This window comes from Gymnodraco acuticeps, unplaced genomic scaffold (assembly GCF_902827175.1).
Source record: "Gymnodraco acuticeps unplaced genomic scaffold, fGymAcu1.1, whole genome shotgun sequence".
Classification (NCBI taxonomy): Eukaryota; Metazoa; Chordata; class Actinopteri; order Perciformes; family Bathydraconidae; genus Gymnodraco; species Gymnodraco acuticeps.
Window position 1 is genome coordinate 809,358 of NW_022992308.1, and position 26,673 is coordinate 836,030.

Here is a 26,673-nt window from a genome sequence, read left to right on the forward strand (position 1 = left end):
TATATAGCAAGGTGAGCTAGTCAGCAATAAGCCAACTAGTATTTATTGTTATTATTACACTGATTGAGCTATCACAAGACTCCATACAACCATACTCATTGTTAGTAACCTCAGAGCTTTAGTATAGCCACCCATGATTCATTAAAAAAAAAAAAAAGACACTTGTAAACATATCACCAGGAGATAGAGAAACAAGCTCTCTATCAATGAAACTGAAAAACAATCTGAGGGCAAGAAGCTGCAAGAGTAAACAAACATACAACCATGTGTCAGCTGACGTTATCAGCCTGGGTCCATGGCAGGGGTCAAACAGGTGCTCTTCACACACAAGCACATGCAGACACACAACCACGTGGTGTGTATGGACTACACAGTGCACAGACACACATCCACTGCTGACAAACAAGCACGCACACAGTACATAAAAACACTGATAGAGGGAGGCAGCTGTTGTCTGATTCTGCAGCTACTCAACGCCGCTGCCCGCTCCTCCATATTTCACCTCCAGGCCTGAGATTCATACTGCATATACAATACGACAGAGTGAAACTGGCTGCCTGTTTGATGATAAACTACCCCCCTGAGAAACACTTACTTACCTATGCTCTTTACACTGACCAGTGGCTGCCAGTCATTTTCACTGCAGCCTTTATGATCAATGTGAGAATAAACTTGCTTTGAGCAATATTTATATTTAGAATCAAATCAGACCCTGTAATGTAAAATAATGAGCAGTTGTGCTGACAGTACCTGGGAATTAGCACCCACCTCTGCAGCTCTATGCAGCTTTCTGACACTTTGAGCCCATTATTTTTGGTTTTCTAACCTTCACACAGAATGTATGGCTGGGTCCCGAAGCTCTTATTACTCCCACATATAAAACCAAAGGCAGCGGTTTCCAGCTCTGACAGGCTGAGCGTGCTCCAGCAGCCCAGCGGTAAATGACAGAGAGCTGAAGTAAACAAGTCGCTGGTGGGGAAATTCAAGCATCAAGGCAAGCCAAGATTCTCAAATAGTTTTTCAGTAGTTGATGGGAACCAAACCAAAATGGTGAATACATATTGGACTACTTCTTCATCAAATGGTTAGAAACATGACTCAGACAAGACTGTTGGATGTGGATTTAGGCAACTGTTAATGGGCCTGTGGTGTAACAGGGCTGCATTTTCTATGGGTTATCACTTTCTAATGGATGTTTTTGTATGTAAACGTATACAAAACAATACAGCAACCGTTAACCGCTGTTTCATGTTTACTGAAGCTTTATACCTGCAATGCCTGTTTTTTTGGAGTCCATGCTGTAAATACGACACCTAGGCCTACATATCAATGAAAGTCAAGGTCAGTCCAATATTTACTCTCTTCAAGGTCGGTTTTTCCATTTCACATCTCGGGGAAATATCTGTCTCTTTAGTTGCTCAATGGTCAGCTATGTTCACCAGCAAGTCAGTGACTTTGATTATGTTGGCTGGCATGTAATTCAATCTACATTTTCATTCATTTTACAGGGTTCATACAGCTAAATGCAAGTTACATTTATGACTTTTCTTTAATGCCACTTGGAATTGAATTCAAGACCAGCTTTCTAATAACGAAACTGGAAGGGAAAAGGTAAATATTCCCGGTTAGGGACAATTTTGCGCATATTTTAATTGTAACATTAAACATTAAAGGTCTCCTATTATGCTATTTTTAGGCATATGGGTCTCAGATATATAAAAAACATGTCTGTGACGTGTTTTGCTCAAAATACCAAACAGATCATGCATTTTAGACATCCCTCATATCCCTCTATACAGCCCTGTTAGAGAACTGTATGTTCTGGGTCCTTAGCTTGAAAAAAAGAAATAGAGGAAGGGGAGCTAATGCCTGCTCAGAATTCTACCGGCAGATACAGCTTAATGCTGCCGTGATTAAACGCCATATCATGTTCCAAACCACATCAAGGATTATTTCTGAAACAGTATGGAGCTGAAATGTTTTTTGTCTTGCATGTTGACTACAAGGTGAGTTCCTTTTTTTATTTCCTGCTTTTTTACACATACACTCTCCAGTACAGGTTAGCTCTGAGTGTTAGCGATGCTTGGTGTGCCATATTGGACAGCTACGTACAGCAATCCAAACAGGATATTTGACGTTCGTATACTGATCTAATATCAGAGTTTTGTTCTTGAATCAACGTTTTTTTTAATCTCCCTTTTCCAGGAATCTCAACAGGAAAAGTTTGTCCAGACTAATATATTTCTAATATTAAATAAATGAAAAATAATTCACAGTTAAGAATTAGATATTAATTATGAATCCCCTAAATGATTGCATACATTTACAGTTTCTTATTTTTACAGTGTGAAGGCTGTCAAACAGAAGTTATTCTAAGAATGTACTTAACCCACTAAAAGGATTTATTCTCAAATAATCGGGAAATTACGTTGTAAAAACAATAACTCATCTCTCTCATTCAGATTAATGCGGTCGTTTTTTTTTTCTTCTTTGCGAAACGCCGCTTTGTCAAATGTCCTGTTTGGATTGCCGTACGTAGCTGTCCAATATTTTTGAGGGATATATTTTTTTTTTTAGCCACTCAAGTGTTACCTCACCTGCTATTCAATGGTCTCGGCTAATGCTCTACTGTGTATAAACTCCCATGAAGCCTAACAGGCAGCTGCACAGAAAATACAGACGCAATTTGGGCAAATGCTGAACCAAGAGCTTTGTGTCAAAATGACTTAATCTGTCTCACACAACACACACACAGACCTACACACACAGAATCAAAAACAGTGTATGTGGAGACACGCTGAAAAACTACCAAGACTTTTTGAACCAGTGTGTCACTAAAAACATTTTTTTCATACTAATGTTTTCTTAGTAAGGACATACAATGCAGTGAAGTGTCCACACACTGTGGTCTCTTTACTTGCATCCATGCTCCACTCCCTGGTGCATGCAGTGTGTATACAGCCTCTTTATAAAGGAAACAAGAAGAAAGAACAGACAGATCCCTGGAGGCCTGATGAAAACACTCTGGTATCCACAGAACAGATTTCAATACTTCCTGTCTCAGTGTATATATAGAAGACAGTGATTCTCCATTGAGCATATCCTTTAGGGACCTTCAAGGACTGACGAGGGAATGGACAACAATACAGAAGAGGTTTACGGACGTCACACGATCAGACATGCACTCCAGCATTTGCATATACACCTGCTTCCTCCAGCTTCCTGCCTACTCATCAAGTGTGTGTTAAGAGACCTCCACAAAGCTATTATAAGGAAAGGTTTTAACAAACAGATGGGTAAAGTTTTATATTATTCATTATTTATATGATTCTGCAGCAAAAGTTAAAATTAAAAACAACAATTTGGATTGGCATCACCTACCTTTAAAGAGGAGTTTTTGTACAAGATGAATGCTGCTTCACCTTTAATCTCCTTTTTGTTTTTAATACTGAGGTTCAAGGAAACTTACCAATTAGATTTGATCTTATATTGTCCATTAGACCCAGGACTGCACCACACTCCAGACCCTTCATTACAAACCACCCTTCATCATGCTAATTACGATCCATTCGGCAGAACAAAAATAAAAGGTAAGCAGGTACTTGATTATAAAAATGCTACATTTTAAGATGAATAACACGCTTTTATGTCTCAAGAATTTCATCATTAATTATCCTCTCAAAGAACATTACATGTGTTGTTGCAGGGGGAGAAGGCTTATACAGATTTACCTGTCTCCTGGACACCCTTAGAGATGGAAAACTCACCCAGCAGCATGTATCCAATTCACAGGGGAGGGAGGGGAGGTGGGGGGGAGGTTTTGACCTGGAGTGAGCAGGTACCTGTTCTGTACTTACTGTAACAAGGAGTCTGCTCTTTTGACTTCACCTATTTTGCTGAAATCGAGTAAAAGTATGTAGCCCTAATATAAGCAACTATAATTTTTTTTTTTTTACAATGAGTAAAGAGAGAGACAGGCGTTGAACAAAAAGGGATAAGGTCTATTTTTCCATAAATCACGTGAACAACAGGATGAAATCAAAGTGTACTAACCTCTGCTTGTTTGCGCCACATGTCCAGGTTCTTGCGCTGCGCTTTGGTGAAATGGTCCCATGCCTTTTGTTTGGAAGCAGCTTGGAATACAGACACAATCTGTTCAACTGTGGCGGGACGCAGGGAAGGACCAGAGACCATCCAGAGACACAGAGAGAAAGAAAGACAGAGGGCAGGTGGGAAGGAGCAGAGGAGTGAGAAAGTGGAGTCAACTAGGGATGTTAAGCACTCTCTGTGTGTGTGTTTGTGTTTGCTTATACACGTGTGTGTGCAAGTGTGGGAAATACTTACCAGCTGATGCAAGTGCATCAACTCGTAGATGGTTGGTCAGTTAGGTCCCACGCGCAAACCTTAAACAAACTAAATAAATCATGCCTTTTTCCTACGTACATAAATAATATATGATATCCTACTTCATATAGAAAAGAAGAAATGTATGAGCCAGTGGTCTGGCTCCAGGAAGTACAAACAAGTTTTGATGAAATTGTCTTGACGATAATTGGATGAATTGCATCTAAATTAAGTATTAAAAACTTTTACTTTGAATTTTGTTGTTAAATTCTTTGTTGTATAATCAAATATCTTTAAAACTAATGACATTTCTAATCAGGCTCAACTTTACTTTGTGTGACACATATTATTAGTTATAATGCTAAACTAAGAGAGTGAATGTGGCAAAACAAACATTCGAAACATCAGGGTGTTGACAAAGACATTCTAGAGATGTTAGCATGGATTTCTTCTTTAACATTTATTTAACAAGGGACATTTTGCAAAGCAACAATAAGCCGCCCAATAATAACCTTTTCACTTTAAGCGTGAAACTGTTGACCACTCTGCAGCTTGACTGCAGCAGAAGACTGTTAATAATCTTGCCCAAGGACATCTCATTAAAGTAACATAGTGTTCTCTATTCAGGATTCTTCAAGCCTCAGTAGTTAACCCTTCAGTAAAGCTGGATCTGCAAATTGACAGTGTAGAAACATAACACTTAACTGAGCTAAACAAACGTCCTTTATTAGGAGCAGACCTTTGACTCTGAGGTATTAAACTATTCATACATGTGATGTGTATGCTGTCAGGGTTGGTCTTATTGGGTATTGATATAGTCATTCCCCTCTCAGCTATCTATCTGTTGTCATGTGAGTGGTCATAGAGGAGTGTATGGGTGGTCTTTGTATCCCAGAGGTCCTAATGTACACAGGGGGGGGGGGGGGGGGGGGAGTCAATATCACTACCAACTAAGTGTGTGTGTGCGCGCTTGCAGAGTGAGCGAGAGAGTGAACAGTACAGAGATCAATAAAATCTTCCCAGAACCCTGTAATTTGATGGAGCAGATCGATGATGAAGGCAGAGAAGAGAGGAGATGCTACGGACAGAATTTCAGGCTTGTGAGCTTATATGCAACAAAGAAGTTCAAATAGAGACTCTGCAGATTATCTTTAAAAAAATAAAATATTATTCTAGAAAGGCCAAGATGCTTTTAAAGCCTTTCAAAGGTATTTCTTCAATGCTTCGAGCACCAATAATGGAATCTCTGCTCCTCCGTAGTATTAGTGCAGCAGCAGAAGACTGAGAGGCCACTAACTCAAAACCAGGGCACATAAAACCATCTGCATGGCTACACATCATCGGGATTAAGTGACAATATGTGCGATTTGCGGGAACTGACCTGTAAAGGTGACGTACTCCATCAGAGACAGACATAAGTGGATGGCAACAAAAAGAAACGAGACTGGCCGAATTGATATGAACATACTTGTAAACGCCCTCACATGAGGCCAGTCTCTGTGATATCATTAATATGACCAGCAATGCAGCAGGAGGAGGGCAGGGTCATGAATAGGAAAGTGTTTGTTTGGGCTGAAATGGTGGAGGATGGATAGCACTAACATCAACAACCTCTGTCTCTGTGTGGTTTATACAAATATACACCTTCCATCGTCTTCTGCATGTATTTTTCATCCAGAAATCAAAAACTGGGAACTTCATTTGATGTTGAAAGATGTTTACGTTCTATTTGACATGAATGTTGTGGGATATAGGGAGACAAAGTGCCGCAGACGGTGGTGTTAACCAGCAGCTGCACAGCCTAGGCTGTCAAAGGTGGATAGAAGAAGGCTTTTCCTTTGGCCTTTCATCAGCTGAAATGAGCCAAGCCTGCATTTGCTGTGTATGTTTGGCCTCCACAGTATTCATGCGATTAATGTGTTTGGCTACTTTCATCGAAAGAAAACATGAATACATATTCCACCACGGTCACATGAACCAGAATTTTTTTCCTTTAATGTTTCAGATATTTGTATCTAAGAAGTAACATGAGCAGGACGATGAATGCAAAATGTAGAGTCATATAACACTGTTAGGAAATACATTAAACTTACCTTGAAGCCATCCTCCCAAAAACAAACTAGCATTAAACAAAATGTCTTTCATGACACCTTTTTAACTCAATAACCTATAAATCCACAATGTGTGTCTTACTATGCTGTGCACACATGGTCTGTGCATGGTGTGAGAGTTGATGATGGGCTGTGAACAATCGGATACTTACGTTTTTGCAGCATTGTGAACTTCAGGCAGAAACATTCTTACAGTGTGTTTATGTAGTGTGTGTTCCTATGATAGGGAAACTTACACAGAACTAGAAACTTGGCCAAGTATGGATTATTATCCTCCTCCTGTACTTATACTGCACAACAAGGAGTATGACAAGTGTATGCTAGAATAAACTTTAAATTATAATCTATTTATTTGGCCTTTATACAAAAATGATAACAATGTTGTACACTTACAGTACATAGAGTATACACTTAATTATTCATCCAAGTGTGTGTGTGATTGAGAACCGACTCACATTGACCAACTATGCCGGCTAGAGCGATCTTGAACTTGTCTTTGGCCTCTTCCACCTCCTTCTCATGCTGACTCTTCTCGCCCGTCAGCCGGCGGATGTGGCCGTTGGACGCCTGGATCATGGAGTAGAAGTTGTTGGCGTTCCTTCGGTTGACTTCCCCTCTCTCCAGCCAGGTCAACAGCACATGCACTGCTTCAGGAAACTTGCCATCATCTAGCAAAGAGGTGAAGAAATAAAGAGTCAGGTTCTACACAAAGAGACATCAAAACAGTGCTAGGATACTTGAGGAAAGGATAACAAAACCGTGTAAAAGTAAGCAATACATTATACCCAAGGCTGTAAATTGTGAACAACAAAAAAACTAGGGATGCACCGAATATTCGGCCACCGAAAATTATCGGCCGAAAATGGTTAAAAAGGCCCTTTCGGCTTTCGGCCGAAAGTTTTAGCACCGAAAAAATATCACCGAATGTCAGAACAGGCTTACGTTGGTAACCTAACGTGTTGTTGTGATGACGTAATAAAGACGCGGCGACCATGCTCGCGGCTGGCTCACGGGGGGGGGGGAACATTGACCTTTGTCATCGAGATTGCCCTGAGCCTAAACAAATCGTATTAAATAATCTGATGACAGACTGTAAACAGAATAGCTGAAATTTTAACAAACTAAATAACTCAGTTACCTCTAATCATTAACCCATGTTTGTATCATGTAGTTAACTCTGTGTCTTGCTGCTAGCATACATAACACCTGACGTGGAAACGTTACTCGTGGATGGGGCTACAGAGCTGCTAGAAAGACGGTCGAACCCGGTACATTCCTCCGTCTGCATGCGGTGCACTTTTGCTAAATGTTTAGACAAATTGCTCGTGCTTACATGCTAAACTCTTATTGCACTTATGGTAACAAGTATTCTCCACATCGAGACGGGTAAAGTTTAACCACACCTCGGAGCGCGTTCTCTCCGCCATCTCCGCAGTGTGCTCCGCTGCATGTAGCAGCTGCGTGTGTGTAAACTGCCCCGCCCCCTCGCACACAGACGGGGGAGAGAGATCTCGTCTGATCGAAAATACATCATAGACGCATTTGTTGTCTTTGCATATTAGAAACGAGTTGGCGACACTAAGACTGCGATATAATGTTTTTTAGCAATAATACATGACATATATAAATGTACTGTATGCATTCAAAAGTGCTGAATAAATGTTTTATGGACCCATAATAGTGATTATTATTTAAGTTAAGTTTTGCCATAATCATGTCTATTTCCATAATCAGGTAGCTGAACAACATTGGTAAAAAATGTATACATTATATATATATATATATATTTCTATTAATCATTTTCGGCCTTTCGGCATTCGGCCAACTGTTTCCTATTTTCGGTATCGGTTTCGGCCAAGAATTTCCCATTCAGTGCACCCCTAGAAAAAACCAATGTGAAGAATAACATAAATGGCACATGAAGGTCACTTCAAATACATGCAATAGAAAGCCCTTTTTATTCTGTTGAGTGAAAAGTAGACCAAGTAACGTCTGGGTTAATTTGATCAAGCCAAAGTGATGCGGAAAAAAGATAAAACATCTACTGGAAAGTGTAGAGAACAAGGACAGGAGAACAAAAAGCCATCTGTGCTGTTGGATGAAAGGAAAATGGAGAACTGTACACATGACAGACTGACATATGCTCTGTAACAAAGAACACCTTCACAGACCTCAACGACACCTGAGAGAAGTAACAAATACAAAAATGGTCTAAGTAAAATGCTCTGCTGTGAGCTTCTTGTCATAAAAATGAACATTGGGTTTACAGTACAGGAGTATAACTGGCGTTGACATGTCTAAACCTTTTTTCCTCTGGGTGGAAGATTCAGGAAAAGAGTCAACCTAAATCTACAGCAAATAACCGGGATGTGTGTTTTCACAACAGCAGCCTGCAGTCTTCAGAAACAAATCCTTGGCTGAAACAACGCTGTGTTAGACTCCTTTACACCATGACGAGGGGGGGGGAGCTGAGAAAGACGCACGCAGATGGCAAAGAGGCAGAAAGTCACAGCCATTTTGTTATCGGGAAACTGTGACTGAGACCTGGAAGTGTCATTGCTTATTCAGCCAGAAAGTCGGCAGAAAGCTGAGAAGACGTGGAAACCACAGCGGGGAAGAGAACATGGAGAGGAAGAAGAGAGACGAGAGGACAAGAGACAAGATAAGGGAGAGGAGCATGGGCTGAGGGAAGAATACACTGATATACAATGTTTACAGCCTTTTTTAATCAACAAATGTCCTGAATTTGTTAGAACTGCTGTTAGTACACTTCCTGTAATGCTTTGTCTTAAAATTGGGTGGCTTCCTGCAAATGGACACACATACCAAACTACTTGTACATATTAATGCCTGGTTGAGATACCACTATATGTTCAAAGGTGTTACTTCTATACCGACATGTGTTACCTATGTTTTTGCTTTCATGTCATGCACATATTTGACTGTGTATGTTTTATATTTAGCCAACCTTTGATCTTGTCTCCCAGCTGGCTGCTCTCATGGTCGGAGTAGTGCACTATGGGAGGAGGGGAGGGGGGTCGGAAGAGATCGTCCTCTATTTTGCGCCGGTGCCTCTCCTCTCTGGCCAACATGCGCTGGTGACACTCCCACTCGTACAGGTCGTCTCTGGCCTGGGCGAAGTCCACGTGGAGGCGACCCGAGTCTTTTTTGTCTGTGCTGGAGCCTAAACGGATACGGTAACCTATGGCAGAAAAAAGCGTTATAATTAAAACAACTATAAAGGAGAAAAAAGGAGATGGAAGATAAGAAAAGTAAATATGCTGAGAGAAGCAGAAGGGACAGCAGGGAACTAAATTAAAATGAAGTAATTGGTCTGCTCTGACAGTTTGATGTAATTTTCACAATGTGCTGTGCATTTTGCAGCTGTGCAAATGCCCATGATATTTAAACATTAACTTTGACTAACTACATTTTTGCAGCTCTTAGGGTGGCTTCAACATTTTGGTCTAGAGACATTCAATGTGACAACTTTGGTGATCCCCTGACTTTTCCTCAAGCAAAGGGTTGGCATTTGTGTTAAATGTTAAATTTATGAGCTTCTATTTGAATAGATTTCCATGAAATTTGCTGCACAAAGTGATGTTCCCCTCAGGATGAATGGTAATGGTAATCATCTTTGGTGATGTAACGCTATCATCAGGTCAAAACCTTTAATTTGTCCACCACTTTAGTTTAGTACCAAATGGCTAAAAAAACAAACGACAATTACCCTCCGACTCAGATGTACAAGGCCTTTAGTGCCAGAATAACTCAAATAGTAAACATGTCAAACAATATACCTACATAACATCCACATATGAGCATTAGCATTGTGAGCATGGTAGCATACTGACGTTAGCATTCAGCTCAAAGCAGTGCTGCCTGACCACAGCTGTTATCATAGCTGGAGCATCTAATTCTTGTTATGAGATATTTGACAGTAGAAGAAAGAAGAAAGAGAAGAGAGGAGAGAAGGGTGACATGTGACAAAGATCCCAAGTCGGATTCAGACTGAGGAAGTCACGGTTGTGTGGTTTCTACCTTAGGACCACTGAAGCACCGCCACGCCTGAATGCCTCTAATTTTTGACAGCTATCAACTTCAAACTTCCCATTCGCACCTGACGGCAACCGTTTTTAATTAAATATTCTATATGATAATCAGCTAGTCTTACATCTTCTGGATTGCTCATGAAAATGAGATTGGAAAACATGTCTGGAGGCGTGGAGTCAACAGAATAGTAAAATAGGAAAAGAAGGAGCAGGAGGGCTGAAAGGTTCATGCATGAGCTTTACTGTAGGGTTTCACTAAGCAGGCTCTACCTGCCTCCACCCTTTCTCTTTATCCTGATGTGTAATCCCTCCATTTGACACCATGTACTGATAACGTAGAGTACAAACGTGCATCCTACTTCTGAATACACAAGGGGGACTAGAGGAGATAAATTACTGCTCTCGAGGCATTGAAAGGACCCAATATCCCTCATTACTCCCTCTTATACTCACTACTTCCTTCTCATCCTCAAACTCTCCTCCTAACTTAATTTTCACTAATAGCTGGTTGCGGATCTGAAGTGAAATCAGGCCCATTTTGTGATTTAATTGGTTGAAATGATCAGAGGGTGTTTGGGTACATTTGTGAGTGTGTGCTGTAGCCGGACACAGTAATGATGCCCAGTGTGATCCACTGTGAGGCCCAACACACTCATCTCACAGGAGAAAGGGGGGTAGATGCCAGTGCAAACAGGAAGAGAAATGAGCGAGAGTATGGGGGTTTCGACTTCAGTCTCTCTGCTTCAGGCTCCCAATCAACCACAGCTTCAATATTTCATAAGGGGGAGATCTCAATGTGCTGGGGCTGCTAGAGAAAGTGTCATTGCTGGGTACTGTGTTTGCACTGTGTGTGTGTGTGTTTTTGTGTGTGTGGGTGGGGTATTATTTATGGGAAAACTACACAGCCCTGTCATCTTGCTAATATATGAACCTCGGCTCCCACGTCTCACTGTGAGAACTGAGGCAGAAGAAATCCCAGGACCTTTCATTCAAACTAATTCCCACAAAGAAAAACACATTTGCACATGCATGAACACACACTTATGCTGGAAAATGCAACTGAAGCCACTGATAGGTTGAATAGGTTTTTCAGAGTAGAAATACACAGCCAGCACAGAGAGATTTAAGACTTATCAGCTCAAGAAGCCGCTGTGAAAATGAAGATTAGATAAGAAACAATGAGCTGGCGTCACATGGTTAGTACAGATGCTTTTTTTTTTTGACCTAATGGTCATTTATCATTTCTGTTTTGTGAGCCTATAGGCTGTGTTTGACCTGTGAGTGTCCTTTCCTATAGTGAGGCCCACACAGATGGGAAGAGGTCATGTTTGTATTTTTTCTGTGAATAATTTAATGATTTAAAGCCAACAGTTTTAATTATTTCACCAGCTCCCAATAATATGATTAATGAGCCGCAGTCTTGTATTTTAAATGCTCTTTCGTTTCGAGGCATTATTCATTCAAAATGTGAATTCATTTACGCTTCAAATTGTAAAATAATTTCTCAACGGATTTCTCTAACTGGATTTTAAGCTGTTACAGTCAGCAACGGACATGGTTGGAGATTTCTAACAAAAACTCACCTTGGGAGACTATATATAAGCCTTCATTGTATCTATAGTTTTATTTAAATCAAGGAACCAGATGATATATGGTGCGGTTGATCTTTTGCCCACCAGCAGAGTGCTATGACTGAACGTCACATAACAGTGATTATCAATCAATCAATCAACAACTTTATTAATCCCGCAAGGGGCAATTGGTTATGAGCAGCAGCTTATGTCATGAACACAGGCAGGAACATACAAGAAGAAAAAAAAAAACACACAGATACACCCGGGAGCAGAGATGTGAATAATTCTAATTTACACTATAAATAGTTCAAAGCATCACAATAAATAATAAATAAATAAATAATCAAGTTAAAAGCCTTTTCAAGAATTTAAAAGTTTGAGTGCAGAAGGGATGAATGATTTAGAAAAGCGATTAGTCCTTTGAGCAGGTAGAGCATATCTTCGCCCTGATGGCAACAGACGAAATTCATGTGAAAGAACATGACCTGGAGAGTTCAGAATGCTCTCTGCTTTCCGCAGAATCTGTTGGTTACAGAAGGAGTTTAAGTCTCTCTGTTTCACGCCGATGATCTTGGAGCAGGTTTTAACAATGCTGTTCAGGCTGTTCCTGTCTTTCAGTGTAAGGCTATGGAACCAGCAGATAAAAGAAAAACAAATAAGGCTCTCAATGAATGCTTGGTAAAAACGACAAAGAATGAAAGGCCTGACAGAGAAAGAGTTCAGTTTGCGAAGAAGGTGCATTCTCTGTTGACCCCGCTTCACAATACACTCAGTATTCACATCAAATTTGAGGTGGTCATCGAAAAAGGTGCCCAAGTATTTGTATGATGTGACAATTTCTACCTTGTCATTGTGTATGATGCACTCCTTAGGAACATCCTTGTGACGTCTAAAATCAATGATCAATTCCTGGGTTTTAGAGACATTTAAATCCAGAAAACTGTCATCACACCAGGAAATAAAATCGGCAAGAGCACCCTCGTGGCCTGATTCTGAGCCGCTAAGGAGGGACAAGAGGGCGGTATCGTCAGAGAATTTTACCAGGTAGCTGTTGTCTTGCATGCTCCTGCATTTATCAGTGTACATTATAAAAAGTAGGGGCGAAAGAACGCATCCTTGAGGCGAGCCCGTGGAAGTGATGACAGAGTCAGAGAGGTGTCCATTGACAAACACCTTCTGCTCTCTATTAGTTAGAAAGTTTAAAATCCATAAAACAAGTTGATCGGGCAGTTTAAAATGACATAATAGGCTCTCTACCAGGAGATGCGGCTGCATTGTGTTAAATGCTGAAGAAAAGTCAGCAAACAAAAGCCTGGCATGGGCTTGTGGCTTTTCAAGGTGTTTGTGGAGGGTGTGCAGTATAAAAAGCTTTGCATATGGGAAAATAAATGGAAGTTTTCCTACCAGGGGCCTACTGTGTGCCTCCATGTGTTCTTGCTTGACATTAAGTTTAAGTGCAACTGACACAAATACAATGAAATATCGTAACAATTAACACTTTCACAACAAGGTTAACAGTTATGACAGCTCACCCGAAAGGAAAAGAGCCTTGTCCACAGTGAACTCTTCTGCAAATCTGATATGGCAGAAGTTCTTCTTGCTTTTGCGTATGGCGACGATTTCCCCACACTGCCCGAAGACCTCCACGATGAGCTGCTCGTTGGAGTTCTCCGGCACGCCGCCGACAAACACCGTCTTACAACCCGGAGGGCGGTCTCTCGTGGCAGGTTGGGGGAGGTCTGCTCAGAAGTAGTGGGAAAAAAGGAAGAATAAAGAGTTATTTATCAACCATCGCTAGGTTAAAATATTGAGACAGGGCTGTAAATAAATATCCGGAATGATGAAACTGTGTGCACTCGCATTGATGTGGAGATAATACAGCTGAAATACGAGGTACACAAGAAATGATTCAGCTGCCTCAGAAGACTGAAACTCGATTTTGAGAATGAATTATGCTCTATAAGAAGCTGAATACAATATGTCCAGGGGCAGGAACATACGGTTATGATTATATCACAGCTGGAAATCATTTTGGCAGACCTGAGGAGCCGGCTGATTTCCCGTCTTTTGTTTTAACAAAAAAAAAAATATATGCCTTTAATTATTTTCAATGAAAGACAATTCGAATAGCAACAATGTTGTGAGACCTGAACAGAGAAACAAAACAAGAAGCAGCTGCTCTCTTGTACTGTCGCTCTTATACAAATATGTATTTACTCATACTTTAAATGCCAACATTTGAATAGTACTGCTTCCAACATGTTAAACAAATAACAAAGGCCTGGGTGTTTATCCTTTTTATATACACATTATACAAAAGAGGCATAGAAGTTATTAATATAAACCAGAATTTGAGAAAACTGAAAGACATACATACAAAAAGAAAGTATTATGTGGGTTACAAATATAAGGAAAATATTTTTAAGATAAATGGCACTGCAAAAACTGCATAAGGGAGACTCCTGTGATAAAGTATCCAATCCACACATGATGACTGAGGAAAACAAAAGCAAATACAAAATATCCAGAAGGCATAAATGACAAATAAATCCCCAAAAGGACCTGGGGTGTAACTCCACATCCAGGCAGAGAAGAATAAGAGCCATGTCACGCAACATTTAGAAAGAGAAACAGAAACAAATCTGATATCAACTAGTTTGAAAAGCTGACTGCACTCAATCAATCGGGTCATATTTTGAACATAGCACTTGACTGAAAAAAATGATGAAGCTTAAAGCATGAACAATGATAACTTGGACTAATATTCTCAGATCGTTTTTTGTTTAAATGTTAATATCAAACCCATTCCATGTTGGAAATGAATTCCTTTTCGCCACAAAGTGATTGCAAATCCTCTCATGTGGAAGGTCTGCTTTGCAGAAATCACTTCTTCTTCACAGATGAGTGTTGACTGATCTAATCTCCGATAGATCAGGCTTCTCATCCATGATGAATGTGATTAGCGGGGTCTATGTGGAGTGAACCGGCTAATCAGTGGAACGCTGAGGATGCTGGATTTCCGGATGTGTACTAGAAAGTCCTCAAAATCACCGGTACTGACACTCCCACCCGAGCAAATATCGATAATCTGGAAGAGCTGGAGTTAAACTTGGTGGGATACCTGAGGTGTGTCATGGGGGCACAGCTGATAAGCAGTAAGTGGATTGATTGAGATATCTTGAGGTCTTATATGGATGTAATCAAATGGATTTCAAGACTGGGCATTAATTGGTTGCAGTAATTAAGACTTTACATCAGCTTTTACTCACTATCACACAGTAGTATGGTCTAAAAGGGTCCGCACACTTGCATACACATTAAAATAAAAGTCTGTTCTTTTTGACTAACAGTTTTAAAGAAGTTGATCCAGTCTGACAGTTCTCTTGCCTCAGTCAGAATCCCAGATCTGGCCTTTTGGATGCCTTTTTTTTTACCCCCATTATTCACCACAAACATGTAAAAGCTCATACTGCCCGCTGCCATCTCTAAATAAAAAGCATTCCCATTCAGGACTCCAATTTAAAAAATAACTCCAGCTGTCAAATATTTGGGTATTGAAATAAAGAGACATAATACAAACAGCTGAAATGAGGTTCTGCAGCAGGGCGACTGCCTGGTGTCATTCATTCATATTGAACAAATAGACACATATTCATGGGATATTGAGCAGTGAAAACAAGAATCCAGTCATAGTTTTATTCTGTTTAGAAATATTTATCAGCTCACAGTCCCCCCGCTGATTCAGCCACTTTCATGCAGTACTCTGCTGCAAAGTAAACTTTTAGTCTCTGAGTCAGAGCCAGCACTGTCCCTCACTTTTAACTTTCTCTGCCTCCTCTTTTCTTTTAAATGTGCCTGGGAAAGCCAAATATTGACTGGAGTTTTGTTCCTTGAAGTCCTGAATTGGTGGATTAAACTAGTTTTGAGTTAGGATGGACAGAAAAAAGCGAAAGATGCTGCAGAAAAAGCTTGCGAGTGCAAAGAACGCTTCATTGGCAGAGGCAACAAAGAGTTCCCAAGTGACCTTTTCAGTGCATGAGTGTCTGGCAGAGACATGGGGCGCAAAGAGGACAGAGGACAGAACGGGTGCAGTTACATTACATTGCATTTAGCTGACGCTTTTATCCAAAGCGACTTACAATAAGTACATTCGACCAAGAAGATACAAACTAGAAGAAAACAGAATCATATAAGTAGATCAGGTTTCATAGAGCCAAACATTTCAAGTGCTACTCAACTAGCTTTAGATAAGCCAGTCTTTTGTTAGTATATAAGTGCTTTGTTAGTAATTCTATCGCTCCAAGTGGAGTGGAAAGAGATGAGTTTTCAGTCTGCGCCGGAAGATGTGTAAGCTTTCTGCTGTCCTGATGTCAATGGGGAGCTCATTCCACCATCTTGGAGCCAGGATAGCAAACCCACGTGTTTTTGCTGATGGGAACTTGGGTCCCCCTCGCAGCGAGGGCGCAACGAGCCGTTTGGCCGATGCAGAGCGGAGTGCACGTGCTGTATGGTTTAACCATGTCCTGGATGTAGGAAGGGCCAGATCCATTCGCAGCATGGTAAGCAAGTACCAATGTCTTGAAGTGGATTCTAGCAGTTACCGGAAGCCAGTGAAGGGAGCGGAGGAGCGGCGTGGTGTGGGAGAATTTAGGAAGGTTGAAGACCAGACGAGCCGCTGCATTCTGGATGAGCTGCAGAGGTCGGATGGCACATGCAGGTAGACCAGCCAGGAGGGAGTTGCAGTAGTCTAGGCGTGAGGTGACGAGAGCCTGGACCAGAAGTTGTGTCGCTTTCTGGGTCAGGAGAGGACGTATCCTCCTGATGTTGTAAAGCGTGTATCTGCAGTGCAGCAGTAACCCAATGTGTTGCAAATTAAATATAAATGTTTTGCAATACAAAGTTTGTTCTTTGTTTGTAGTTGCTTAGAACAGTTTGCAGGAGAGAGATAATTCTGCTCTCCTGCTGTGATACTGAACCCCACTGTTTAGCACATTAGGACATTTTATGCAAATGCAATACGAACAAGATTTCAATGAACTATTCATGATTTACTGATTGAATCACAAGAAAACAGGATATCTTACAATATATAAAAGCATTTGTTAGCAGACCTGAGTGATTGCCTGAGGTCTTCCTGCTTCTCATTTGCATAAAAACACAGGGTGAGGATAGAGTGGGCAGATTTTGCAGGATCAACTAAGATATAACAAACACGCTACGCTGCTGTCAGGCAGAGCTTAAAGAGGTTTTTTTGTCCAAATTCTGACTCGATATGTCTGTCACTTTGAGTAACCTTGAAACGGACATTTCAAGGCCGATCATTTTAAAATGCAGACAGAGAAAACAGAGTAGAGGGTTCAGGGTAGAGAAAGTAAATAATAAACCAGAGGCGACATCGGCTTAAAAAAATTAAGCATCATATTATTATAATATTTCTTCCAAATTTGTATATATTCAGGATTCAAATATTAAAAAAATAGGGCTGACCCAGGCTTCAACTGTTGCCACGGTAATCCAAATACGTTTCTTTTTTAATGCTTCATTTATTTTGTTCTGTTTTTTAGTTACATTTTTACATAATGTTTGTTATACTAATCCAACCTTATTCATCGTACACAATCAAAATGAATTATTATTTAGTAATTTTCAAAGGGATAGCGCTGAAGTGGAAGGGGCAACCCAACTTCCGGTTTGAAGCAATTAATATATTTTAATATCTCTCACTTAAGCTTTTAGAATTATATTTGGGACAGCCCTTGCAAAAAAACATATTACAAAAAAATACAAAACCACATCAAACTACATTGGCAAAACTCTGCACAATGTGTACTTTTAATCTTAAAAAATGACTTTATTTTGGAACATAATGAAACATTGACTGACTGATAAGCTGATTTGTCTGACAAGTGACTCTGTATAAATACAGATGCTGCTGTAAAGCAAACAGGCCTGCCGTCAGCGTGGCCACCCACTGGTCTGCTACACTCACACAGGTCATCACCATCCATCACCTCCGCCGGCTAAACACTTTTTTAAAGGCGGAGGGGCTGCCACACGAAGAGGCTCCAGTCCTCCAAGGGCTGTTATTCAGAAGATAAACTATATTAAGAAACACTCCACTGTTTAGTCCATTCACGTCACTCATGAACACAAGGCAAACATAAAGATTTATCAGGGAAACAAACACCATTTCCAGCACGCCAGGACTTCCCTATGTCAAGCTAACAGTCCATTTGTCAGTTTTTCATTTGGATCTTTGTTGACTGATCCATTTATATCTTTTCATAGTCAAGCTTAGATGTCTATTTTAATGGAAAACAACAGCGGATGAGCAGCCTTCTTCATTAAAGCTTAATGTATATGTGTGCATTTGCAACCCTGAGACACACTGGTACTCTCATCAAAGCTCAAAAGAATATGTTTCATCCTTCTTCAAAGTTAATTATGAAATCTCTTTTTTAGACTGCCTTCAGACATCTGAATAAAGTAAGAGAGACAGAACACAGAGTTTGATGTTCAATTAGAGTATCAAAGTGAGTCCACGGGTCCAAATGTTGAGTGTAAAGTCTTTTAAAGCTGTATGAAGGTGCTATCTCCATCTTAAGTGCTGGATAGGTGAAGGTGAAAGAGGTTTAAGGTGCATGACTGAGGAAAAATGAGGGGAAAGAGTGGGATGATGACACACTTAGGGTAAAGATATACACACTGAGGGTAAAGATATACACACTGAGGGGGAAGAGGGAGAGAGCAGGGTTGTTGGCGCGCAGCTACAGGTCAGTGAGAGAGGAGGCGGCACGTTGTGTCAGGTTGAGTGTGTGCGGCTAGAGGGTAATGACTACTTGTGAAAGACAACATATGCACCTTGTTGCCTAGACACGGGATGCAGCCAGCATCAAGGCTCGTTTCCTTTTGTTATGGCCATATATACCGAATAACCCTCAAAACCATCTGCATCCATTTTACATCTCCCATTCAGAGCAATATTTTTCGATTATAAAACCAACCGGGCTGTTGTATTACTGACCCCACAGTATCATTCTATAATGTAACAACCCACATATAGAGTTAGCTCAAAGCAGAAGTCATCTGTTTATCATTTTTCAAGAGCTTTGGCATGGCATAACATATAAATTCTAGCTTCTCAAACTTGAATATTTTCTAGTTTCTTAATCACTGTGGCATCACTGTTGGTACTTATTTTGGGGATATTTGTGCTATCTGCAATGGCGACTTTTAATGAACAGTTTATAAAGACAATATGGTTATTTGCAGCCCTTAAACAAATGGCAGAACATTTTTTAATTCTTCATCTTATAACACTTTTGTCTTCAAAACTCACCTCGTTGCAACCAAAAGTACTTTTAAAAGCATGCAGTATTAAATAATGACACCTCTTTTCTCAAATCAATGTTCTTCTCTAATATCTCAAACAGCTCCATCGTCTTTGTTTACACAGTTTACTTGACACAGACGCTTAAATTATCCCATAAATTAACACTTCATTCACAACTACATTTTTTATGTGAAATACTTTTTCTGCTCAGCTCCAAAGCTTAAAGGGGACCTCTAATGCAAAATGCACTTTTTGATGTCTTTTATACATAAAGATGTGTCCCCGGTGCGTCGGGGAACTCACGCAGCGTCAGAAAATAAAACCCTCTTTCTTTTCCTCCGTTCCCAAATCTCTGAAAACGGGGGTACAACGGAGCTGATCCAGATTTGCGTCCGATATGAGGTAATATGGTCGGTGCATGTTTACATTAGCATTGCTAACACTCAGAGCTAACCTGTACTGCACAGAGCATGTGTGTGAAGAAGCAGGAAATAAAAAGGAATTCATCTTGTGGTATAACCAGCAAGAGAGAAAGCCTTTGAGCTCCATACTGTTTCAGAGATAATCTTTGATAATCCATGATATGGCATTTCATCACGGCAGAATCTGCCGGTAGAATCTCCCGCATGAGCTCAGCCCCCTCCTTTTTATTTTAATCAAACTTTTTTTTTTAAAGCTTTATACCCCAAATCAGCACTTTTGAAACAGGAAGTGAAATAGAGGGATATGAGGCATGGCTAGAATGGGTGATCTGTTTGGTATGTTGAGCAAAACACTTCATAGACATGTTTTTTATATATTTTTATATATCTGAGACCTATGCTATTGCCTAAAAATAGCATGATAGGTCCACTTTAATGTCAGCCATTAAAACATCAACTTTGGAAGGAACCATGTGCCTCTTTGTCCTATCCTTCTATAAGTCGTCCACAGCTCTCAGCATGTACAGGTTGTTTTTGACTGCAGAGGTTCACAGACATCCTTCTCTCCAGCCATGTCCTCCAGCTCCCTGAGGACATCCTGAGATATTTTCAGTCTAAGTAGGATATATATATCTTTACAGCATTTTCTGGGTTTGACCCAGTGTCTCCTTAGAGCCCGACGTGCCTGGAATATATCCTCGTCGATGCGCCCGGGATCCTGGGGGGATGCTCCCTGCTCCTTAAACGCAAAGAAGCAGCAGTAATACAGGAAGTTGCTTCTGGAAGTCCAAGCTCCTGATCCTGTCCCAGAGGATGAACCCAGACACCAGGAATGGAAAATAATCACAGCTGGTTGCAACCTCAATCTCAGTCTTTTGGGAAGGACGATTTGCCTTCAGGCTCAGTTCCTTCTTCTGCACAAATTCACCTGTTTGGATCCCGTGCCTGCTCTAGACTTTGCATGTAGAGAAGCAAATAATCCTGACTGCTTCACATGTGGCTTAAAACCAACACAACAGAACTACTGTACATTGCTGCCTGGCATGAAGCAGTGATGCAATCCTAAATCAACCAGAGAGGGTTTTACTATAACTAAATTCCATCTACATGAATTGTAAACCAATGCATAAAACAAACCAGTCTGTTTGTCTTTGAATTGCTTCTAGTCCGGACCCTTGCCTTGGAATTTTTAGAGATGCTACAAGGAGCTGCTGACTACAGTACCCACAGACTGAGGTGGATGTTCTTTGAGGGCACAACCTTTTCCCAATGGCTTAGTGTACAATGTGGAGCTGAATCTTACACGGTTATTTTACTTTCATGAGAAGGATCAAGCCTTGGCAGTTTTCCTCAGATGTCTGCCTAATAAAAAACTTGGCTTGGAGATTAACTTTTTTGTGTCACTGAAATAGGTGACAGTAAAGAAGATCTTAAGAAGAGATCAGATCAAAAAGTGAGTGAAGTGTAACTGGGACAGAGGAAAAGTGGTAGAGAAGGTTGAAAGTTCAGTTTGAAGAGGAGAAATGCCAACAAGTAAGTGTGTCCATGCATCACTAAGGACACAGCTTCAGTTGTTAGGGCACAAAACAACATTTTAGACTTAGTATTGAGCCTTGATATTAATTTTGTACTTATTTGTATATAGGCCACTCAACACAGATGTATTGTGTCATAGAGTGATCTTGACAGGCTCTAATGTTGTTGATCTGATTCCTCACACAGCCTCAGGGTTTTATTGACACAAAGTACGTTGCTCATTTACCTAAAGAAACGCCAATCTCAATAGACATTCCTAACTTCTAATCAGCTTCATCTTCCACAACAGTATTTAATGAGCCACAATGCACACAGCAGACAAGCAAGCACATCTGAAGAAAAACCGTTTCATACGTGTGTGGTGGGATCAATCAAAAGCAAACCCCCCACTTTTTGTTTTCTAACACTGGATAATTGGAAGGTGCAGATGAGACAAATATAAACAACAGCTTGAGCAAGGCGCTGAATGCTATTTGTGTGGATGTAAGTGCAATTCATGTTGTTTAGGTTAATCGCTGGGCCAAAAGATGAGAGAAACAAATACAGAGGAAAAACACTGAGGAACAACACGATGATTGAGGTTTCCTATATTGAAACACCAAGACAGAACACATTTTCAATAACATTTTTGGTTCTGATATATGCTACAAAAGCGTAATCTCAAGTCTTCGCTGAGATCTGAACAAATATATTACATTCTGACATCTGCCACAACCACACTCATTTGTCAATTCACCTTTCTTTTTTTGCATGCAGGGAAAATTGAGCAGATCTTTTGGGAAAATATGTCAAATGTTTAGAGCTGTTTGGATGTCGTCTACAATATCACAGATAGTATCATTGGGTTTTAAAATGTTGGACAAACAACCAATTTCTAAATGCTGCCCTTGGCTCTGGAAACTTTAAATTGTGTTTTTGTTTACAGGAACCACTTATTAATAGATTTTATGAAACAGTAATTGTCAGGTGAATTGATAATGACAATAATCGTTTGCTGTACCCCCAATAATATAATGTGACCTTAGATACATCACAGCCACAAGTCAAGCTAAATTAACAAAACACCTCTTCAAAACTACTTCGCACTTATGTATGCTTAGGGAAGACAATGATATAGTGAAAGCCTTCTAAGGTACATTGGACCCTGCCATGGTATTTCCCATGTGTAGAAGCTGTCTCCAAGGTCCCAATACTGTTATAATATAACATGTATAGGGCCTTGTGATATGACTCATGATGCATGCAGACACTGTAGTGTAGGATTAACTTGATTTGACTTACTGGGGTTGGGGGGGAAGAGGGTGCAGGTCGTGCAGTGGATGATCTCCTTGACAACTGGCAGATCCTGGGAGAGGGGATTGAAAACCATACCGAGGCCGGGCATCATGGGATTCATGGGGGGGATTCCACCCATCATGCCAAGGCTGGGATCGAAATCTGGAAGCAGGAGAAGAAAAATAAATTAGATCACAAAGCTGTTCGTTTCTGGGAAAGAAGGGAACACCTACACGGTAAGATTTAAATACAGACTTGTTTTCAACAGCTCACCTTTGGTCGGGTATCGCATAAACCTGAACAAAATCTTTTAAATTGTGGACTTATTTCATGCCAGCCTACTCATTATCGAATACACAACCATTCAGAGATCAATCATCTCATAAAAACATGAATAGTTGAAGAAGTTTCTCACCCTCTCTGTCACTCATGCTGTTTGACTGATGACCTTTTAGATATATACACAGTTGGATGTAAAACCTGCGTCACAGAGAGGCTTATATTTACAATATTGATTTACATTGTCCATGGACACACACACACACACACACACACACACACACACACACACACACACACACACACACACACACACACACACACACACACACACACACACACACACACACACACACACACACACACACACACACACACACACACACACACACACACACACACACACACACACACACACACACACACACACACACACACACACACACACACTTCTACCAAATATGCTTTTATGTGAGCACGCCTCCCAGTATGGAGCTTTTTGAAATGGAAATGATGGAGCTTCCAGCATGTGCCTATGTGTACACTGTCACCTCCAGAGGATTTGTAGTTGACAATTATGCCGCAGGGTGTGTAATGTTTATGCACCTGTGTGTGTGTGCATGCATGAGCACGGCTCGCTAAAACCAATCCTTCACTAGAGATTATACACACGCTGTAATATACTAGACGTGTAGTAGCATTAATCTGAACCACAAGGAAAAACATTACAGAAGGCGTTATAAGACGCAGTTGATTAAATACAAATTATGAAACTATTAAATAAAGAAGCAAGAATGACAAGTTGAATCTGGGAGTACTCACAGCCATTTATTCTACCTTAATAAATAATAGATTAAAATTAGATTAACAACAACCAACTACATGTTCTTTATAGAGGTTTTTTTTTTGTGTTTCTTATATTTTCCCTCCTCATGTTTTGAAACATGGCGTTCAAACATTAGATATAATGTTCACTATACTTTAGTCCAGTCCAAAATCACCCTTACCTGTATGAACATATTAATAAACATATAGTAGAATTTAAAACCCTCAGAAAGTGAAACAAAACTGACCACATTTTTGTTTCTCAAAATGTAAAAAGACCTTGCTTAGAACTTACATTCCTGCTGCAAATAGTAAATATCCTGTTTATTGTGATGTTCCTTTTAGACAGAGAATTACAACAACGCACATTATACGGGTTCCACTCCTCCACACCTTTTTTAGTGTTAAATAGCAATACATTCACTGAAAGAGAAATAAAGCGGACAAGCGAAAATAGACACTACATTTCCTTACAGGCAATTTCCTCTAAAGAGAGAGAATTGTGAATTCAATTACATTCATTGAACTAGAATAGGGTTGGAAATATGCACATAACAGAGGACTCAGAGTATGTCCCTGGAGCCAGAGAGAGTGCACTGAAGACGTTTGACTGATAAAAATGGTGGATGGACGAAAAAAGAGGAAGAGACTACATAGGAGAATTCTCTTTATAAGGGAAATAAAGAGCTTTATTAAAAGGGAGAATAGATGGAGGCTATGTGTTTATTGATGACCTCAGCATTAGTCTCTAACCAGGTGTCTGAGTGAGAGGAAACGGGTGATAAGAAGGACCCTACTTGCCAGTCGATTGATGGCTTATTCTGCACGTTAAGGTGAACGAAAGGAAGATGGATAGCAGGAAGGAAGATAAGAAAAGGGTGGATGGAAGATGTGAGGACGGTTCAATAACCAGCCTGAATGCCACACACTTAACATAGAAAAGGGCTGAGGCAACAAAACAGAGGATACATCAAGAATGCAGCGTTGTGGGAAGAACAAAACAATACAAAAATATCTATGGATTTGTGTTTCTGGGAAATCATACTCCATTTTCTCCTGAGCCAATGCTCTACTGTTCCTGTGGTAGAATTAGTTAACATGCTTATGAGTTAATCTGTCAGAGATGGATGCAAAGCAAACTAGATTTCAGCTCACATGGAGGAAATGATCTGGTTTCATCAGGGCATGGGTGGTGCAATTTCACTGCATTGCTTCTCGTGTTCCCTTGTGTGTGTGTGTGTGTGTGTGTGTGTGTGTGTGTGTGTGTGTGTGTGTGTGTGTGTGTGTGTGTGTGTGTGTGTGTGTGTGTGTGTGTGTGTGTGTGTGTGTGTGTGTGTGTGTGTCTATCTCAGTGGCGAGCCGTGACTTTTATACCTAGGCCCTCTGACCCCCCTTCCCTCGAAAAAAAAGAAGAGATATTACGTCACAGCGTATACTTCAGCGGAATATCAAAACAGTGGTCCGGGGTGCAAAACGCATCAATGACAGCGACCCTCTACCACACAAAACAACATCATTTATATAAACACCTATCATGACAGGCTCCCACAGCCAAGTAACAATTACAAATGAACTAAGTCGGCACGGCGGCCCGCATTGAAAATGACTTAGGCCTACCTTTGATGATAAATCACTGAAACACAAAGTCCATCCTCCTGTCCTTTTGGATGAAGCACTTGCGGGTCATTCAGCTGATCCTTTGCCACTCCAGTTTATCATTGTAACTCAATCTTGAAAATGACTCGGTTAATAATTTCGCAACGATGTCATCACTATCACTGAAGTGAGCCATCATGAACGAACTTATGCTAATCATAGATCTATCGATTAGATTTAAGATTCGAAAATAATAAAAGTAGGGTAGACATGTGGATATTATCCGGCTGAACAAAACGTGCATTTATCTAACAGGTTCGTTTTCCACAGACCTTATTTCGAGCTATTTTCCAAAATCCTCTGGAGAAATGCCACTGCTTTCTGTCGAGGGAATCCGAGCGCAGCTTACTTCCGGGTTTTAGGACGCGTCACTGCACCACTTGCATAGACCTCACAGTGGGCGGAACTTGTCATAAAGTCCGCGAAAATAAAGCCCACCCATTTAGAGGGAAGATATGATTGGTCAATTGTACTGTCATTTGACATTACTCTCTCGTTGAGTTACTGTAGCTGGCCCTCTGTGAATGTAGAGAGGGACCAACAAGCCCTCCCGTCTTCACAGTAACTCGCAGAGACGGCATTTAACCCTTCACATTCCAACAGAAACTGAACAGGCAGATTCGAAGGATTTATTTCTTTGGAAATATTATTTTACATACAATTAAATCAAGTTATTTTGGTAAAACTAATGAAAAATATAACAACAAAAACATATTAAAAAAAATATTTTAAATATATATATATATTTTTTTCAAATATTATTTCTTAGAATATCTTAGGCCCTCACAGAGGGCCTAGAGGGCCCTGACGGCTCGCCACTGGTCTATCTATTTATCCTTCTCTATTAAGAGCCGGAGACCTGAAGCAAGCATGTAGCACAGAGCTGCGTGTAATAAAGGAGATTATTGACTTCTTCCTAAGGATTTCCAGCTCTCTCATCTCCACTTTCAACAATGTGGCTCGAGGACATGTTTCATCTCCAACATACCATTATTTCCTCCTGCTCCCCCCACGCTCTGCTACTCATGACAATGTGTGCTGTAAGTAGACACAGATGAACATGCACTAGTACACTTCATCCAATGTAAGTATTTATGCCATTTTCTTAAGGATTTCCTGTTATGTTCCAAATATACAATTTGTTATAGTATAGTTTACATTTACGTTAAAGCATAATAGTGGTTAATAGTCGGTTCAGTTTAGGCAACATGACAGAAATAAATACTTCCCCTTCATTTTCTGTAACAGCCGTGACACCAACCGATT

The 26,673-nt window shown here is 40.4% G+C and overlaps 1 protein-coding gene across 4 annotated transcripts in view; it reads right to left on the reverse strand.

Moving 5' to 3' along the window:
- The window catches only part of enox2 (ecto-NOX disulfide-thiol exchanger 2), a 209,660-nt gene that overhangs the window by 24,244 nt on the left and 158,743 nt on the right, over positions 1 to 26,673 (reverse strand). For all 4 annotated transcript variants that reach the window (XM_034208127.1, XM_034208125.1, XM_034208128.1 and 1 more), the window contains 5 exons: positions 22,654 to 22,809; positions 13,614 to 13,820; positions 9,424 to 9,657; positions 6,911 to 7,123; positions 4,054 to 4,160 (listed from right to left, as the gene is read on the reverse strand). In XM_034208127.1, coding sequence (XP_034064018.1) covers positions 4,054 to 4,160; positions 6,911 to 7,123; positions 9,424 to 9,657; positions 13,614 to 13,820; positions 22,654 to 22,809 — 917 coding nt within the window. The remainder of the gene's footprint in view (positions 1 to 4,053; positions 4,161 to 6,910; positions 7,124 to 9,423; positions 9,658 to 13,613; positions 13,821 to 22,653; positions 22,810 to 26,673) is intronic.